The 18,493-nt window shown below is 48.0% G+C and overlaps 1 protein-coding gene across 1 annotated transcript in view; it reads left to right on the plus strand.

Annotated features, from left to right (window-relative positions):
* The window catches only part of NDST1 (N-deacetylase and N-sulfotransferase 1), a 35,645-nt gene that overhangs the window by 5,838 nt on the left and 11,314 nt on the right, over window positions 1-18,493 (plus strand). Inside the window, exons 2-9 of the mRNA XM_024732253.1 lie at window positions 1,478-1,972; window positions 4,825-4,912; window positions 10,876-11,030; window positions 11,681-11,866; window positions 13,494-13,622; window positions 14,925-15,107; window positions 16,029-16,125; window positions 17,351-17,474. Of these exons, the coding sequence (XP_024588021.1) occupies window positions 1,478-1,972; window positions 4,825-4,912; window positions 10,876-11,030; window positions 11,681-11,866; window positions 13,494-13,622; window positions 14,925-15,107; window positions 16,029-16,125; window positions 17,351-17,474 (1,457 nt within the window). The remainder of the gene's footprint in view (window positions 1-1,477; window positions 1,973-4,824; window positions 4,913-10,875; window positions 11,031-11,680; window positions 11,867-13,493; window positions 13,623-14,924; window positions 15,108-16,028; window positions 16,126-17,350; window positions 17,475-18,493) is intronic.

The raw sequence follows: 18,493 nt of genomic DNA on the forward strand, positions 1-18,493 counted from the left end.
CTCCCCCCCCCTCCTTCCTTCCTGCATTGGGTCTTCATTGCGGCATGTGGGCTTGGGCAGAGGCTAATCTGCATTGCGATGCGCAGGCTTCTCATTGCCGTGGCTTCTCTTTTTGCAGAGCATAGGCTCTAGGTGCTCAAGCTTCAGTAGTTGTGGCATGCGGGCTCTAGAGCGCAGGCTTGGTAGTTGTGGCGCACGGGCTTAGTTGCTCCGTGGCATGTGGGATCTTCCCGGACCAGGGCTCAAACCTGTGTCCCCTGCATTGGCAGGTGGATTCTTAACCACTGTGCCACCAGGGAAGTCCTGATGCATGGGGTTTTGAAGGATGAGCAGTTTGTCAGGCCAAGAAGACCAAAAGGAGTTGGCACAGGGACAAGGACAAATTGTACTGTATCCAGAGGCAGGTGGCTGGGAGGGTAAGGAGCAGGGGCTGTGAGTCTAGGGAAGAGGAAAAGGGGGTGCTGTGGGTACTGCCTGCAGGTTCCCAGGGAGCTGACAGCAGCGGGTCCTGGGAGGAGAGGGAGGCACAGGGAGCTGGGCTCCTCTGGGACGTAGCCTTGGGAGTGCTGGGGGCCCATGGGGGTTGGGAGCACAGTGGGCAGAGTGTCTGCTCCTGCACTCCCAGAAGATACCTCGTCTTTGATCTCTTCTCTGTTGGCATCCGCCCAGGATTTCTCCTGAAGAAAGGATTGTGACAAAAGCCAGCTTGGAAACCCCAGGCAGGGGAGCCTGGTGGTCAGGTGTGTGGGCTTAGGGGTCAGCCATCTGGCAGTGAGGTGTGGCTCGTCCTGACCACGGTGCAGCTCAGGGCAGCACCGCCCTCAGAGCCTGGGTATCCTCGTCTGTGAAGCGGGGATGACGGAGGAGCCCTCCTCCTGAGGCTGACGTGAGGACTGAACGAGCAACGGGCGATGCCGCTGGCTCTGTTCTAAGCGCTTCGCGGGAGCCAACGCTCAGCCTCCTCCATCACCCCTTGAGGGATTTACCATTCTTGGCCATGTTTTACAGCAGAGGAAACTGAGGCGCGGGGAGGTTACCTGACTCGCCCAAGGCCACGCAGTCTGGTGGCAGAATCCATGCTCTCCACTGCTAGACTTTCCTGTGTGTGATTTTGGACAAGTTACTTAGCCTTTCTGGGCCTAGTCTCCTCGTCTGTATAATGGGAATGGTAGTGATGCCTCCATCGTGGGGTCACTGTGAGGATTACGGCACCCCTTCATGTAACGTGCACGAGCTCGGTTCCTGGCTTTGGTGAGCACGGCATGTGTGTTAGCTGGTATGTTACGATGACAGGCAGAGCGGGGTTTGCACCGCTAGGTCAGCACAGGATCAGGAATGTGACGAGCCCTCTGTGAATGGTCGTGAGTGCTGTTGACATGACTGTTAGGAGTCCACAACTGATACTCCGTGGTCCCTTGGGGCTGTGGTTCTGACGGCTCTCTTCCCCCCTGCCCCGCCCCACCCCACCCGGCTGCAGGCCAATGAGAACAGCCTGCTGAGCGCGCAGCTCAAAGGTTTCCCCCTGTTCCTGCACTCCAACCTGGGCCTGAAGGACTGCAGCATCAACCCCAAGTCCCCGCTGCTGTACGTGACGCGGCCCAGCGAGGTGGAGAAGGGCGTGCTGCCCGGCGAGGACTGGACCGTATTCCAGTCGAACCACTCCACCTACGAGCCTGTGCTCCTGGCCAAGACGCGGTCGTCCGAGTCCATCCCGCACCTGGGCGCGGATGCCGGCCTTCATGCCGCGCTGCATGCCACTGTGGTCCAGGACCTGGGCCTCCACGACGGAATCCAGCGCGTGCTCTTCGGCAACAACCTCAACTTCTGGCTGCACAAGCTCGTCTTCGTCGACGCCGTGGCCTTCCTCACAGGCAAGCGCCTCTCGCTGCCTCTGGACCGCTACATCCTGGTGGACATTGACGACATCTTTGTGGGCAAGGAGGGCACGCGCATGAAGGTGGAGGACGTGAAGGTATGGCTGGGGGCGCCAGACCGTGTAGGGTGGGCCTCGCCACCTTCAGACCTTACTGTCCCCATCGTGACTTTGCTGTCTGCACCTCCTCTGTGCTGTCAGTCCCCCTCCCTTGGCCACTTGGTTTTATTGTCTTATTAGAAGCAAGTGCCATTTAAAATTATTTGAAGTATTGAATATACAGGAATTTTGCCTCTGGTTATATGGAGCTCAAGAATATAACTACGGGGAGATGGTAGCTGTGCAGAGAGTACCTACCTCTTAATCCAGACATGATTTTTAACTCTCAAAAATGTTTGTGTCAGTACCAAAGCTCCTACAAAACTCCTAAAACAAGAATTAGAGTGTGAATCATATACAAGGCATACTTTAACTGCGGTCTGTATAGATAGTGAAAGGCATGTGTTTAATTCAAAAAATGTTTACAAAACTAAACTGTATGTAAAAGCATTTTGCAAACCATGAAATTTTACACATGTATCACTATAAAAGAGAAGCCTGCAAATTAAGACCATTTTCATCTACTCACTACTTTACTCAGAGTTGTATGCAAAAGGAACAACATCACTAGTGTAAATGGGGAAGTCAGTATCAGTTGCCATAAATAGAGGGCAACCATAACAATAGATCCAATGAAAACGAAACAGAGGATTAAATTCTAGCGAAGTACTGCTGCCTACTGATGACCTGTCCTCTCTTATACGAGATTAGTGAGAGTTAGAAACGTATTAGCACCAAACCAAGACTTCTTTTTGACGATAGGAGGAGGATTGAAAAAGAGACTTAATTAAGAGGAATGCTTTCCTCCGTGTGGGTGCTGTGTTGGGATTGGCCGTGGGTCCTGGAGGGAAGGCCCTGGGCTGGGGCAGGGGGCGGGGTCCATCGTCCTCCTGCCTTGGTCTAGAGTGAACTCTCTGCCCCTCCGTACATCTCCGGGGGAGAGCAGAGCAGATGATGCTGAGGAGCAGGCACTGTCTGGGGAGTCAAGACCTGGGTTCCAGTCTCAATCTGCCCCTAACTGACTGGGTGACTTGGGCAAGTCCCTTCCACTGTCTGAGCTTCAGCGGTGAAATGACAAGATGGGGTGGATGGGAAGGACCTGGACGGCTGGGGTGAGGGGGCATGTGTAGATGCCAGACTCTGAGCCCTCCCGGCTCTACCTCTGGGACAGAGCAGTGTTGCTTTGATCTGCTTTACCCACTGGGTTTGCTCCTGAGATTTCACTTCCTCAGGGGCTCCCCTGTTGAAAGAAAGTTTTGAGACGACTCCTGTTGAGCCTTCCAGCTCTGAGGCGTCATGCAATGCCCCGACCCACCTCTAGCAAAGTAGATTACTCTGTTTTCTCCTTAGGACGTTCTTCAGGTGGCCCAACCTTGCTCTCTCCTGCTGTAACCTAGGTCTTTGCTTCCTGTCCAGGATGAGTCCTTGAGACTGGTCCAGGGTCGACCCCATGAAGAAATCAGGCTGCCAGGCTCACTGTGTCTCCTGTGAACCCTGGGCTTGCCCTTCTTGGTTCTTATTTTCCCCATTATTGGAATGAGAGGAATGCTAGCAGTTTGGAGCCTTTTCTGTAGAAGAATACCAAAAGAGATGCCCTCTTCAGTGTACTCAGCTCCGTGCAGACTGTAGAGCTCTATGCCAGCCAGGTCCCATTTGCTTTAAACATCCTTTTGAGTCAGAAAGGGCAGGTTTTTCTTTTTCTTTAATCCCAAGGACTGGCTACAACTGAGCTTTTCTTGCAGAGACATGAATGTTGCCTCATTAACTTGTACAGTACGGGCTGTACAGTGCAACTTAAATGATACCAACAGCAGTGCTTATTCAAGGCTTGGCAAGTGCCAGGCTCTGTGCTCAGCCCTTTCTGTGCATTGCATCATCTGATCCTCACAGCAGCTCTGTGAGGTGGGTATTGTTTTAAATCCCATTTTACAGACACTAAGACTCAGAGAGGTGAAGTAACTGGCCCAAGGCCACACAGCTAGAGCATGGGCGTCCACCAGGTAGTGCATGGCCTTGGTAAGATGCCGGTGGTGGCCCCAAGGAGGGCCAGGACTTTTTGTTTGCAAAGTGTTCTGATAGCGGGCTCTTCTTACAGGTTTCCTAGCAGGCTTGTGCATCATACCTGGTAGGGATTTTTTTGAGTCCTGACTCCAGAGGACAACTGTATGTTTGTTTCACAAGTGTCAGCATCCCTTCATTGACTTGCAAAGCACTGGGTGAGCTGTGCATGGAAACACTGCATTGCTGGGCACACAGTACGTCTCTGGAAAAGTCGTGGTCCTTTGACATCAGCCTTGCAGTCACCAACGAGGTGAAATCCCCCATGTTTGACAGATGAAGACATGAGGCTCACAGGGGCAGTGACCACAGACATGATAATGGCACTATTTTTCATCAGTTACCAAAATGCCAGGCTGTTTTACATGCAGTATCTCATTTAATCCTCCCAAGAGCCCCCTGAGGGAGCTCTTATTATCCCTATTTCACACCTGGGGAAACTGGGGCCTGGGGAATTTTCATAGCTTTCTCAAGGGCATGGCAGAACCAGGCTAGAGTCTATGTCTTGTCTTGCCAGAGGCCTGGTGGAGGTGGCAGCACAGGGCTGGCTTCGTGGGTATGGGACCTGTATAGTCACACAGGGCCCCATGCTTGGAAGGGGCCCATATTCAAGATAATGCTCTGCTATTTCCTTCTTGACATTTTCAACAATCTTTGAGCAAGGGTCCCTATTTCCATTTTTCTATGGGCCCTGCCAACTTTGTAGTTGGTCCTGCAGGAGCTGAACCCTTCTGGGAGGAGCGGGGAACTTCTGGCTTCCCCTCACCCCTTTCTCCCCACTCTGCCTATCCTAGGCCCTATTTGATACGCAGAACGAACTACGGACACACATCCCAAACTTCACTTTCAACCTGGGCTACTCAGGGAAATTCTTCCACACAGGTAAGTGGGCCTGGCTCTGCCCCCACTAGCAACTTCCAGGGGCCCTCAACATCCAGACCCTCGGAGTGCTATGCCATGGGGTCAGCAGGTGGGCGGGTGGGCCCACTTAGGGCCACATTTGACCTCTGTGGCCTCTCCCAGAGCCAGACAGCCCACAGAGCAGTCGCAGCCCCAGACACAGGGCATTTGGAGACAGCAGTGACACACGATGGCCCCCACTCATCTGTCCCCGGGCCTCAGACTCTGCTGTTCAGGGGGGTGGGCATCTTCTCCCTCTTGTCTCCCTCTCACCACCACCTTTTAATATTCTTTGTACTACTTCAGCCTTAGAAAGGAATTGGTTGAATTTTACGAATTTTACAGAAATACGTAGCAGAGAAAATGAAAATGCCCTATAACTGCACCCACCCCAGAGATGAGCACTGTCACGAGTTTTTCTTTCTTTTTTTTTTTAATTTTATTGGAGTATAGTTAATTTACAATGTTGTGTTAGTTTCAGGTGTACAGCAGAGTCATTCAGTTATACGTATATTTATTCTTTTTTAGATTCTTTCCTCACATAGGTTATCACAGAATTTTTCTTTTTTTTTTGGCTGTGCTGCCTGGCTTGTGGGATCTTAGTTCCCTGACCAGGGATTGAACCCAGGCCCTCAGCAGTGAAAGTGTGGAGTCCTAAACACTGCACCACCAGGGAATTCCCTCATCACAGACTATTGAGTAGAGTTCCCTGTGCTATTCAGTAGGTCCTTGTTGCTTATCTATTTTATACACGGTAGTGTATGTTAATCCCAAGCTCCTGATTTATCCTTCCCCACCATGTTTCCCCTTAGGTGACCATAAGTTAGGTAACCATTTTTGATATCTGTAAGTCTGTTTCTGTTTTGTAAATAAGTCCATTTGTATCATTTTTTTAAAAATTAGCTTTCACATATGAGTGACATGATATTTGCCTTTCTCTGTCTGGCTTAGTTAGTATGATAATCTCTAGGTCCATCCATGTTGCTGCAAATGGCATTATTTCATTCATTACAGCACAGGCTTCAGACACGCAGGCTCAGCGGCTACGGCCCACGGGCCCAGCTGCTCCGCGCCATGCGGGATCCTCCCGGACCGGGGCACGAACCCATGTCCCCTGCATCGGCAGGCGGACTCTCAACCACTGCGCCACCAGGGAAGCCCTGTACCACATCTTTTTAATCCATTTGTCTGTTGATGGACATTTAGGTGGCTTCCGTGTCTTGGCTGTTGTAAATAGTGCTGCAGTGAACATTGGCGTGCGTGTATCTTTTCAAATTATGGTTTTCTCTGGATATATGCCCAGGACTGGGATTACTGGATCATATGGTAGTTCTATTTTTGGTTTTTTAAGGAACCTCCTTACTGTTTTCCATAGTGGTTGTACTAATTTACATTCTCACCAACAGTATAGGAGGGTTCCCTTTTCTCTGCACCCTCTCCAGCATTTATTATTTGTAGACTTTTTTTTGGTTGCACTGCATGGCATGTGGGATCTTAGTTCCCTCATCAGAGATTGAATCCACATCCCCTGCATTGGAAGCACAGAGTCTTAACCACTGGACTGCCAGGGAAGTCCCATTAATTTCTCTTTCTCATCTTTTGTTGTTAGTGTGTAGTAATGTAAGAGATTTCTCTGTATTCATTTTGTATCCTGCAACTTTACCAAATTCATTGATGAACTCTAGTAGTTTTCTTGTATCATCTTTAGGATATTCTATGTATAGTATAATGTCATCTTCAAACAGTGACAGGTTTACTTCTTCTTTTCCAATTTGGATTCCTTTTATTTCTTTTTCTTCTCTGATTGCCATAGCTAGGACTTCAAAAACCTTGTTGAATAAAAGTGGTGATGGTGGACATCCTTGCCTTGTTCCTGATCTTACAGGGAATGCTTTCAGCTTTCCACCATTGAGAATGATGTTAGCTGTGGGTTTGTCATATATGGCCTTTATTATGTTGGGGTAAGTTCCCTCTATGCCTACTTTCTTGAGAGTTTTTATCATAAATAGGTGTTGAGTTTTGTCAAAAGCTTTTTCTGCATCTATTGAGATGATCGTATGATTTTTGTTCTTCAGTTTATTAATGTGGTGTATCACATTGATTGATTTGCAGATACTGAAGAATCCTTGCATCCTTGGGATAAATGCCCTTGATCATGGTGTGTGATCCTTTTAATCTGTTGCCAGATTTGATTTGCTAGTATTCTGTTGAGTATTTTTGCATCTATGTTCATCAGTGATATTGGCCTTTAATTTTCTTTTTTTGTGGTATCTTTGCCAGGTGTTGGTATCAGGGTGATGTTGACCTCATAGAATGAGCTTGGGAGTATTCCTTCCTGTGTACTTTTTTGGAAGAGTTTCAGAAGGATAGGTGTTAACTCTTCTCTAAATGTTTGATAGAATTCACCTGTGAAGCCATCTGTCATGGACTTTGGTTGGGAGTTTTTTAATCACTGTTTCAATTTCAGTACTTGTGATTGGTATGTTCATATTTTCTATTTCTTCCTGGTTCAGTCTTGGGAAGTTGTAGCTTTTTAAGAATTTTTTTTTTTTTTTTTTTTTTGGTGGTACGAAATTTTTCCATTTATTCTTGTCCATTTTAGTGGCCCATAGTTGCCTGTATGTATTTTATTGGCCCATAGTTGCCTGTATCATTGTCTATCCTTTGTATTTCTGTGGTGTCCACTGTAACTTCTCCTTTTTCATTTCTAATTTTATTGATTTGAATTCTCCCTTTTTTTCCTGATGAGTATGGCAAAAAGTTTATCAATTTTGTTTATCTTTTTAAAGAACCAGCTTTTAGTTTCATTGATCTTTTCTATTGTTTTCTTTGTCTCTATTCCATTTATTTCTGCTCTGATCTTTATGGTTTCTTTTCTTCTACTAATTTTGGGTTTTCTTTGTTCTTCTTTCTCTAGTTGCTTTAGATGTAAGGTTAGGTTGTTTATTAGCCTATTAATCTCTGAATAACCTTTATTCAGAGATTTTTCTTGTTTCCTGAGGTAAGATTGTATTGCTGTAAACGTCTCTCTTAGAACAGCTTTTGCTGCATCCCATAGGTTTTGGACTGTTGTATTTTCATTGTCACTTGTCTCTAGGTATTTTTTGATTTCCTCTTTGACTTCTTCAGAGATCCGTGGGTGGTTTAGTAACATATTGTTTAGCCTCCATGTGTTTGTGTTTTTTAAAGTTTTTTTTCCTGTTATGAATTTCTAATCTCATAGTGTTATGGTCAGAAAAGATGCTTGATGTGATTTCAGTTTTCTTAAATTTACCAAGGCTTGATTTGTGGCCCAAGATGTGATCTATCCTGGAGAATGTTCCATGAGCACTTGAGAAGAAAGTGTATTCTGCTGCTTTCAGATGGAATGTCCTATAAATATCAGTTAAGTTCATGTGGTCTAAGGCTTGTGTTTCCTTGTAGATTTTCTGTCTGGATCATCTGTCCATTGGTGTTAGTGGGGTGTTAAAGTCCCCCACTATTATTGTGTTACTGTTCATTTCCCCTTTTATGGCTGTTAGCATTTGCCTTATGTATTGAGGTGCTCCTATGTTGGGTGCATATATATTTACAATTGTTATATCTTCTTCTTGGATTGATCCCTTGATCGTTATGTAGTGTCCTTCCTTGTCTCTTGTAAGAGTCTTTATTTTAGAGTCTATTTTGTTTGATATGAGTATTGCTACTCCAGCTTTCTTTTGATTTGCATTTGCATGGAATATCTTTTTCTGTCCCCTCACTTTCAGTCTGTCTGTGTCCCTGTGTCTGAAGTGGGTCTCTTGTAGACGACATATATATGGGTCTTGTTTTTGTATCCATTCAGCGAGCCCATGTCTTTTGGTTGAAGCATTTAATCCATTTAATTTAAGGTAATTATTTAAATGTATATTCCTATTGCCATTTTGTTAATTGTTTTGGACTTGTTTTTGGAGGTCTTTTTTCTTCCCTTCCTCTTTTGTCCTCTTGTCTTATGATTTGATGTCTATCTTTAGTATTGTGTTTGGATTGCTTTTTCTTTTCTTGTGTGTGTGTCTGTTGTAGACTTTTGGTGTGCAGTTTCCATGAGGTTTTGATACAGCAGGCTGTATATGTACAAGATTGTTTTAAGTTGCTGGTCTCTTAATTTCCAATGCATTTCCAATATCCTGCATTTGTACTCTCCTCTTGATTGCTGGTTTTGATATCATATTTGTGTGTGGATGATTTCCTACCTTTACTTTATGTTGCCTTTACTGGTGAGTTTTCCTATTTATAATTCTCTTGATTCTAGTTGTGGCCTTTTCTTTTCTGCCTAGAGAAGTTCCTATAGGATTTGTTCTAAGGCTGGTTTGGTGGTGCTGAATTCACTTTGCTTTTACTTGTCTGTAAAGCTTTGATTTCTCCATCAAATCTGAACGAGAGCCTTGCTGGGTATTCTTGGTTGTAGGTTTTTCCCTTTTATCACTTTAAATATATCGTGCCAAAAAATAAATAAATAAATAAATAAATATATCGTGCCACTCCCTTCTGGCCTGCAGAGTTTCTGCCGAAAAATCAGCTTGATGACCTTTTGGGGATTCCCTTGTATGTTATTTGTTGCTTTTCCCTTGTTGCTTTTAATAATTTTTCTTTGTCTTTAATTTTTGTCAGTTTGATTAATATGTGTCTCGGCATGTTCCTCCTTGGGTTTATCTTGTATTGGACTCTCCGCATTTCCTGGACTTGAGTGACTGGTTCCTTCTCCTGTTAGGGAAGTTTTCTGCTATAATATCTTCATATATTTCCTCAGGCCCTTTCTCTCTCTCTTCTCCTTCTGGGACCCCTATAATGCAAATGTTGGTGCATTTAATGTTGTTCCAGAGGTCTCTGAGACTGTCCTCATTTCTTTTCATTCTTTTTTCTTTATTCTGTTCTGTGGCAGTGATTTCCACCATTCTGTCTTCCAGCTCACTGATTCATTCTTCTGCTTCAGTTATTCTGCTGTTGATTCCTTCTAGTGTATTTTTCATTCCAGTTATTGTGTTCTTCATCTCTGTTTGTTCTTTAAATCTCTAGCTCTTTGTTAAACATCTCTTGTATCTTCACAATCTGTGCTTCTATTCTTTTTCCAAGATCTTGGATCATCTTTACTATCATTACTCTAAATTCTTCTTCAGGTAGGTTGCCTGTCTCCATTTCATTTAATTGTTCTTGTGGGTTTTTATCTTGTTCCTTCATCTGGAATGAGTTTTTTTTTTATTTTTGAGTCTTAAGGGTTGAGGTTGAAGGCTCAGGGTTGCCTGGTTCATACTTGCCCTCCTCTTGGGGGCTTTCCCAAGGTCCTCACAAGCTGCCCCTTGGGACTGGGCAGAAGGGAACAGCCTCTGAGTAGTCATCTGTAGTGAGCATTCCCTCGAGCTGCCTTTTGCGTGGGTCACAGTGAGGACAGCCTCTCTTGAGTTCTAGGCAAACCCTATTAGTCTGCAGTTCTGGGAGGAAAGTCTGCAGCATAGCTCCAAAGCCAAATAAGAGCAACACTTGGTTGTCTGTGTGTATTTTTATATTCTTAACCCATAGCATATCAGATGTAGTTGTAGTGATATACACAAGACAGGGTTAAACATCTTGTACATATACAAAGAGCATCTACAAGTCAATAAGTAAAAGACAAATGACCCAGTAGAAAAATAGGAATAGGATCACAGCAGGCAAGTCAGAGCTAGAAGAAACCATTAGAATCATTGCCTCTGAACTGCATATTGCATAGACAGGCCCCAAGGGCCAGAGATGGGGAGTACTTGGCCAAAGTCACCCACTGAGTCAAGGCCATGCTCGAATCCAGGGCCCTGGACTGGGGCTCTATCTGCCCCACACTGTAGCTCACGGAACCGCTCTAAGCAGCTCTCAGGTGGGCTGTGGCCGTGCACACCCATCACCAGGCCTCATGGCAGGTGGGCCGGGCTGAGCTGCCTGTGCTCGGGCTGTAGGTACTGATGCTGAGGACGCGGGGGACGACCTGCTGCTGTCGTACGTGAAGGAGTTTTGGTGGTTCCCCCACATGTGGAGCCACATGCAGCCCCACCTTTTCCACAACCAGTCCGTACTGGCTGAGCAGATGGCCCTGAACAAGAAGTTCGCTGTCGTGAGTAAGATTCCCTACAGGGCAGAGCCGGGAGGGCTCGGGGCTGGGCTGGGGGTCAGAAGTACTGGCCTTGTGCTGCTTCTGCAGTTCGTCTGACAGCTTTTTATTAACATCTTTATAGCTGCTGTCTCATTAAAGCCTCACAGGGATCCCAAGAGGCTGGTATCTCAATACCCTCATTTTAAACAAGAAACTGGAGCTCTGGGAGGCCACACCAGCTAATAAGAGGTCCGTGCAGGACTTAAACCCAGGCCTGTTTGCTTCCTGAGCCCAAGCTCTCATCCTCAGGCTAGAGTGGGTACCCCAGAAGGCTGGAGGAGATGCCCAGCAAGGAGGGGATGAAGCCTGCTTGCTGGCTCAGCCTGAGCCACCAGCCAGTCAGGGGCCAAGAGAGGCAGGAACAGCACCCGTCCTTGTTCCTCACTCCTGGTGCTGGAGGAAGTGAATGCTGGGCCGAATTGGAGTCCCGGCTCGGCTGGTGCCTCTTTCCGAGACTCTGGGCCCTGAGCCTCAGCTTCCCCATCTGCACCTCAAGGGCTCAGACCCGCTGCTTTGCCGTTCTAGCCTCTGATTTTTCTCTGCAAAGGGGAGATAAAGCCCAGAGGGGAAGAAACCCTCTGCTCACCCTGCCCTGGCCCTCCTCTCCCCAGGAGCACGGCATTCCCACAGACATGGGGTACGCAGTGGCGCCCCACCACTCGGGTGTGTACCCTGTGCACGTGCAGCTGTACGAGGCCTGGAAGCAGGTGTGGAACATCCGCGTGACCAGCACGGAGGAGTACCCCCACCTGAAGCCAGCCCGCTACCGCCGTGGCTTCATCCACAACGGCATCATGGTGAGTGTGGCCCAGAGCCTGGGAGGCGGGTGTGCACATGCTCTCCTGGGACGCATGAGTCTGGGGAGCTGGTTAGGGGTTTCAGGCCACTTTCTACTGTCCCCTCTGTCACCTGAGGCTCTCTATCCCGGGGAAGGAGGACTACCAGTCTGCCTCTTTCGTGAGCTACTCCTATGCTTTTGTGACAGGGGATCAGGAGATGAGCATTCTTTAATGGGCCTCTAGTGAGGCCCTGGGAAAGGCCTCTGTCTCATCCATTCGTTGGCTTATGTAAAATGTGTGTCTGTCGCTTTTCTACACACTGGGAATACTGAAGTGCACAAAATCAAAAGTCCTCACCTTTGTAGACCTGACATTCTAGTGGCAGGAGACAGTGCATTCATAACTGTGTAAAGTATACAATGGTCAGATGGCATAAATGCTGTGGAGAAAAATCAAGCAGGGAATGGAGACAGGGAGTACTGAGGAGAGGAGAAGCTTAAACAGGATGGTTAGGGAGAGCCTTCCTGGGAATGAGCCATGCTGCTACATGAGGAAGAGCATGCGTGGCAGAGAAGACAAGTGCAAAGGCCCTGAGGCAGGCTTGTGCTGCGTGGTTTTGAGGACCAACTAAGAGACAAGTATGGCTGGAAGGGAGCAAGTTGGGGGGAGGTGGTAGGAGATGAGGTCAGAGGGGTGATTGATGGACCAGATCATGCAGGGCAACATAAGGCCTCTGGATGGACTTTAGCTTTTAGTCTGTGATGGGAGGGTTTTGAATGGAGTGCTCTTATGATCTAACTCATATTTTAAGAGGATTTCCATCATTCTGGCTGCTGTGAGTTGCAAAGCCTGTAGGGGGCCAAGTGGGGAGCAGGGAGACCAGTTAGGAGGCCGCTGCAGTCTTCCCGTTGAGGCATAGTGGCTTGGACCAGGGTGCAATGCTGGGACGTGATCACATTCTGGACATATTTAGAAGTTACAGCCAACAGGAATTGCTGATGACTTGGATATAGAGTATGGGAGAGAGAGGTAAGGCAAGGATGACTCCAGGTTTTTGGCCTCAGCCACTGGAGTGGCTAGACGGTTCTCATCAGTCCAGATGGGCAGTCATGGGAAGGCCAGATTCATGCCTGCATCCATCTATCCTCTGACCTCCCAGGCATTCCTACTGACTCTGGGGATGAGGCGGTGACGAGACGGGTGAGTTCTCTGCCCTCCTGGATCGCATACTAAACAGCTAAACCCATGTACAACCAAGAGTGCTACGAGGCAGGTTGTAAAGTCAGGAGAGAAGTCACAGATTGTGCCTGGGAGAGCTGCTCTAGAGAGGGGCAGGGACCCTCGCTGGGCACACAGTCCAAATTTCCAGAAACATTCTCACTTGCCTGTCCCTGTTACTTTGGAGTCTGCTCATTTTGTACAGAGAAATATGAAAAGTGTTCACATATGTAAAATGGCAAGGGCCCCTGGGCTTACTTGGGGGAGTGTCACAGGCTGCAGGTCTTTGGTGGAGAAGACCCCCAAGGGTTGGGGTGTGTGTGGTCACACAAGAGGCTGCCTTTCTGAGGTCCCCTTTCTGGTGACCCTGCTCGTCACCATCCGTGCCTGGAGAAGCCATAGCTCGTCTCTCCCGCCCCATCCTCAGGTCCTCCCGCGGCAGACCTGCGGCCTCTTCACACACACGATCTTCTACAACGAGTACCCAGGTGGCTCCAGCGAGCTGGACAAGATCATCAACGGGGGCGAGCTCTTCCTCACGGTGCTCCTCAACCCTGTGAGTGCTCCACAGCCCTTGGCTGGCGGTGAGGAGGGGCTGCGGGACAGTCTGACAGTCGTCTGCAGCCGAGGCAGGCCTTCCCAGGCCTGGGGGGAGGGGCAGGAGCAAGTGTGCAGCCAGGAGTTGGGAAACCCGCACTCTAGCCCTGGCTGTGTCCCCGCTCCTCTGCATGACCTTGGTGGAGAATCTGAGAAGTCTTTTTGTCCCTTTTATAATCTTGCACTTCCATACAATAGTGTTGGCACTTTTTTAAAAATAAATTTATTTATTTAATTATTTGATTTTGGCTACGTTGGGTCTTCGTTGTTGCGCACAGGTTTTCTCTGATTGCAGTGAGCGGGGGCTACTCTTCGTTGCGGTGCACGGGCTCCTCATCGCAGTGGCTTCTCTTGTTGCAGAGCACGGGCTCTAGGCACACGGGCTTCAGTAGTTGCAGCATGCAGGCTCAGTAGTTGTGGCTCACGGGCTCTAGAGCGCGGGCTTGGTAGTTGTGGCGCACGGGCTTAGTTGCTCCGCGGCATGTGGGATCTTCCCGGACCAGGGATCGAACCTGTGTCCCCTGCATCAGCAGGCGGACTCTCAACCTCTGCGCCACCAGGGAAGCCCCCCTTTTTTTTTTAACTTGTTATTTTGTTTATTTTTTTTAATTTTTGAATTGAATTGAATTTTTTTTATACAGCAGGTTCTTATTAGTCTGCATCACCAGGGAAGTCCATTAGTGTTGGCATTTTTGTCTGTTCTTTTTCCAATCTTTGTGTTTGTGTATAAAAATATAAATATTGTATAAATATACATAGTAAACTGAATCTGTTAAGCTATATATTAAACTATATATCTACATAGATAGTTTAAAATGCACTATATATATAGTTCAGCTGAAAGTTCAGCTGAACTTTCTGGGTCTCTCTTTCCTTATCTGTAAAATGGAAATAATCATCCATACTTTAATAATATTAGATAGATATCAAGTGGTGGTGTTATCAGCTTTATGGGGTAACCGTGTACCCCTTATCTTCCACGCACCCCCTCACCCTCCTGCCAAAAAAGTAGAAAAGAGCACCCATATGACTGCACAGGAGGTCAGCTTCCCCTTTCATGTGTCAGACCAGATTCACCTGGCTGTACCTAGCCCAAGCTCACACGGTGAGTTTATTGATGGCCCCGGTGAACCTTGGACTGGTCATTGAGCGCGGCCATACAAGCTCAAGCAAGACCAGAGGGTCAGAAGTGGGGGTGAAGGTAGTGAAAGGGGCTCAGAGGCTGACTGGCCCCGCCTCACATCTTCCCTCCCCGGAGCAGATTAGCATCTTCATGACGCACCTGTCCAACTACGGGAACGACCGCCTGGGCCTGTACACCTTCAAGCACCTGGTGCGTTTCCTGCACTCTTGGACCAACCTCCGGCTGCAGACACTGCCCCCGGTGCAGCTGGCCCAGAAGTACTTCCAGATCTTCTCTGAGGAGAAGGACCCGCTCTGGCAGGTGGGTGGGATGGGTGGCCTGGGTGCCTCATGGCAGGGGTGGAAGGCCTACCACCCACGGGCATGCACCCCAGGTATGGTCTCAGGGACTCAGTCCTCAGGCCCTCATGCTCTCTCAAGTGTAAACTCAGGTGCACACTTGCTCACCAGCGTGGGCATGCTTGCTTGTTCTTGTTCACACTAGACCTTCCCTGCAGACCTATGTGCATGCACACTCACCTCTGAAAAACAGCACCACAGAACTGTACGGGAACACAGTGTACACAAGTGTGGAAAGCAGCTGCCCTGCCTGGCATGTACCTTCTCACTCCAGCAGGCTCTGAGCATGGGAAAGGGGACTGATCAGAGGGCTTGGGGGACAGTTCTTGGGGAAGTTGCCCCAGGGCGCTGTAAAAAACTGGAAGCAGAAGCTGGAATTGATGGTTTCAGGGGTCCACAAACCATGGCTTGTGAGCCAGTCTGGCCTGCAGTCTGTTTTTGTAAATAAAGTTTTATTGGAACATGGCCACACTCATTCTTGTACGTACCATCTGTGGCTGCTTTCAAGCTACAACAGCTGAGTAGTTGCAACAGACCGGATAGTACCCAAGCCTAAAATACAATATTTACTAAACATTTCAAAAGGTTTACTAAACTTTATAGAGAAAGTTTGCTGACCTCTTGCTGAACTTTTAAATTCAACAATAGGAGCTCACGAGCCAAGTGTGGTGCTGAGCATTTTACTAGGCTATGTCTGGGAGCGTGAGACTGACTAGAAATGGTTGCTGCCTGCCAGCCGTTCAGTGTCCCGAGATGGGGATGTGACAAGGGCACATGCAGTTACACTTGTCATTCAGGGCTGTAAGAGCCACATATCCATGTGCAGTGGGAGTCCAGTGTCCATTCTTGGGCACCCCTGACATCTCTTCCCCTGTTGTTTTAGGATCCCTGTGAAGACAAACGCCATAAAGACATCTGGTCCAAGGAGAAGACGTGTGACCGCTTCCCAAAGCTCCTCATCATTGGCCCCCAGAAAACAGGCAGGTCTCTCCATTCTTGACCAGCCTCCCCCAGTGCCTGCTCTCTCAGCCACAGAATTCTGGGGGCCACCATGCCCTAGTCCCACTCCCCAGTAATCTGCCCCCTCTTTCCCAGGAAGTGAGAGTGAAGCTGGGGTGAACATGAATTGCCCATCAGTGTGGAGGTGGGAAGAGGATAGAGGATGGGCATTGGATTCTCCTGTCTGTCCTGAACCACAGCCTCAGGGAGCTCTCGCTGTGTCCTGCTGGGAGTCTCAGAGTAAAATCAGAGAAGCCCAGATCGGCTACTCTGCATGTTGGAGCAGTGCCAGGCAAAACTGGTACAGAGCAAAGAAGACTGTGATCAATTAGTCATGTCTGCCAGAGGTACAGGAGGGAGCAGAGGAGAGATGGTTGCTAAGTATTTACCATGCGCACTATATGGCATGGATGGGTACTCCCATGTTACAGACAAAACACTCAAGGCTCAGAGAAGTTAAGTGATTTCCCTAACACATTTAGTTAGGAAATGGCAGATCCAGGTCTGGAACTCTGGTCTCTGTGACCCCAAAACTTATACTCTTGATCACCAAACTCTGTAGTCTCCTTCTCTTCTGGAACCTCTCATTATAGCATATTAACTGTAGACTCACATGTAGGAAAGGAATGAACTCTCTAAAGGAGCTTTAGAGACCTGTACTGTCAATTAGGGGAGGGAGTATGAGTGAAGGAAGGGTACCGAAAGAGGAGGCATCTGAGCCAGATTTCTTAGCCCTTCAAGAATTTCATGTCAGCACACTGGAGAGTCTGGAACTCCCTTGTCCTTGAGTTCCTCCGAAGTGCCAGAGAGCACAGAGGCCCAGAGCCAGAGGGACCAGCAGAAACCGTCTAATTCCTGGATTATGAGGAGACAGTAATCAAGTGGACATGACTGCTGGAGTACAGTGGTGAGAGGATTCTGAGGCCAAGTCTTTGTTTAGTGATGAAGAATGCTGTGATGGTTTAGTGATGTCTGCAGTGGATGCAGGAGTTGGCGTGCCCACGTGCAAGCCATGTATTTGCCCATCCTGAGTTTAGTATGATTCCTTCATGGTACAGATGAGGAAACTAAACCCAGAGAAGGGAAGGGACTTTTCCAGTATCTCCCAGTGAGTAATGGAGAGCCAGGACCAGAACCCAGAATTTCAGACTCCATCTTTGTGTTGGGGCGCTGGGCCCAGGTCTCACCTACCTTCCCTCCCCGCAGGCACCACGGCCCTCTACCTGTTCCTGGGCATGCACCCCGACCTCAGCAGCAACTACCCCAGCTCCGAGACCTTTGAGGAGATCCAGTTTTTTAATGGCCACAACTATCACAAAGGCATCGACTGGTGAGTGGGCCTTCTGTCAACAGTGGGATGGGATGGTCGCCATGGAGTCTACCCAGGAGGAGGTCTGCTGTGGCCACAGCAGGAAGCAGCTAGCGCTCGCTTAAACACAGCTAGTTCCTGTAAACAGGGACAAAACACGGTGACCCTTGAGTCATGATGCTGGAGCCTGGTCACAGATGGGATAGTTGATGAGGAAGCCCTTTGCCCCTTTACATTATTGCCTGGGCTCTGAGAATACTAGAAATCAAAGTCCAGCCCCTCCCTCGCCTGCACAGAAACACCCTGAGTCCCAGAGGAGAAGAGGGACATGCCCGAGGTCCTGAGAGCTGGGGCTGAAATCCAAGGGTTCTGACCCGAAGGCTGGCCGTTCCCACTGTGGATGGCTGACTGTGGAGCAGGAGGTGTTCTTGTGAGCCCTTCAGAGGTGGCTTTCTAGCCTTCAGGGAGTCTCCTGGGGAGGTGGTTGAAATTGCAGATTCTCACCAGAACCTGTCACCAGCGGTTGTAACCCATGTGTTACTCTTGTTTATTATTTTTATGTCAGTGGTTTACCTGAGGAGAGAGATCATGGGCATTCTTCTGTTTGTGTTGTGGTATTTTTCTGTGTGTATTTCCATCAGTCTTTTGCTAGCTGTCTTTCAATTAACCAATCATCTGTCAATCTACCTATTTCTCGCTCCAATATTGCCACAATCTCTTATCTAAAACCCACTGTAGCCAGATGCATTACTGAAAGTCACCTCTTTCCGGATTTAGAGACACAGTATCTTTAACAGCACCTTCACCAAGGTCTGGGGCAGTGCCCATTAGCAAATACATTAATATATCTGTAGCAAAGTATGTGCATATTTATGCCAAGTGAGATTCATAAGTCAGGTTTTGCTGCCAAATGTCTTTGCTACAAACTTAGGAAAAAAGCTTCTTTCTCAGAGCTTTCTCCATTTAGATATAACAAACGATGGATTGTGGACGTAAAAATGCTATTTTGTAGAGAAAATTCAGAAATGTGAGAGAGCTAG

The sequence above is a fragment of the Neophocaena asiaeorientalis genome, unplaced genomic scaffold, assembly GCF_003031525.2.
Source record: "Neophocaena asiaeorientalis asiaeorientalis breed wild unplaced genomic scaffold, Neophocaena_asiaeorientalis_V1.1 scaffold964, whole genome shotgun sequence".
Classification (NCBI taxonomy): Eukaryota; Metazoa; Chordata; class Mammalia; order Artiodactyla; family Phocoenidae; genus Neophocaena; species Neophocaena asiaeorientalis.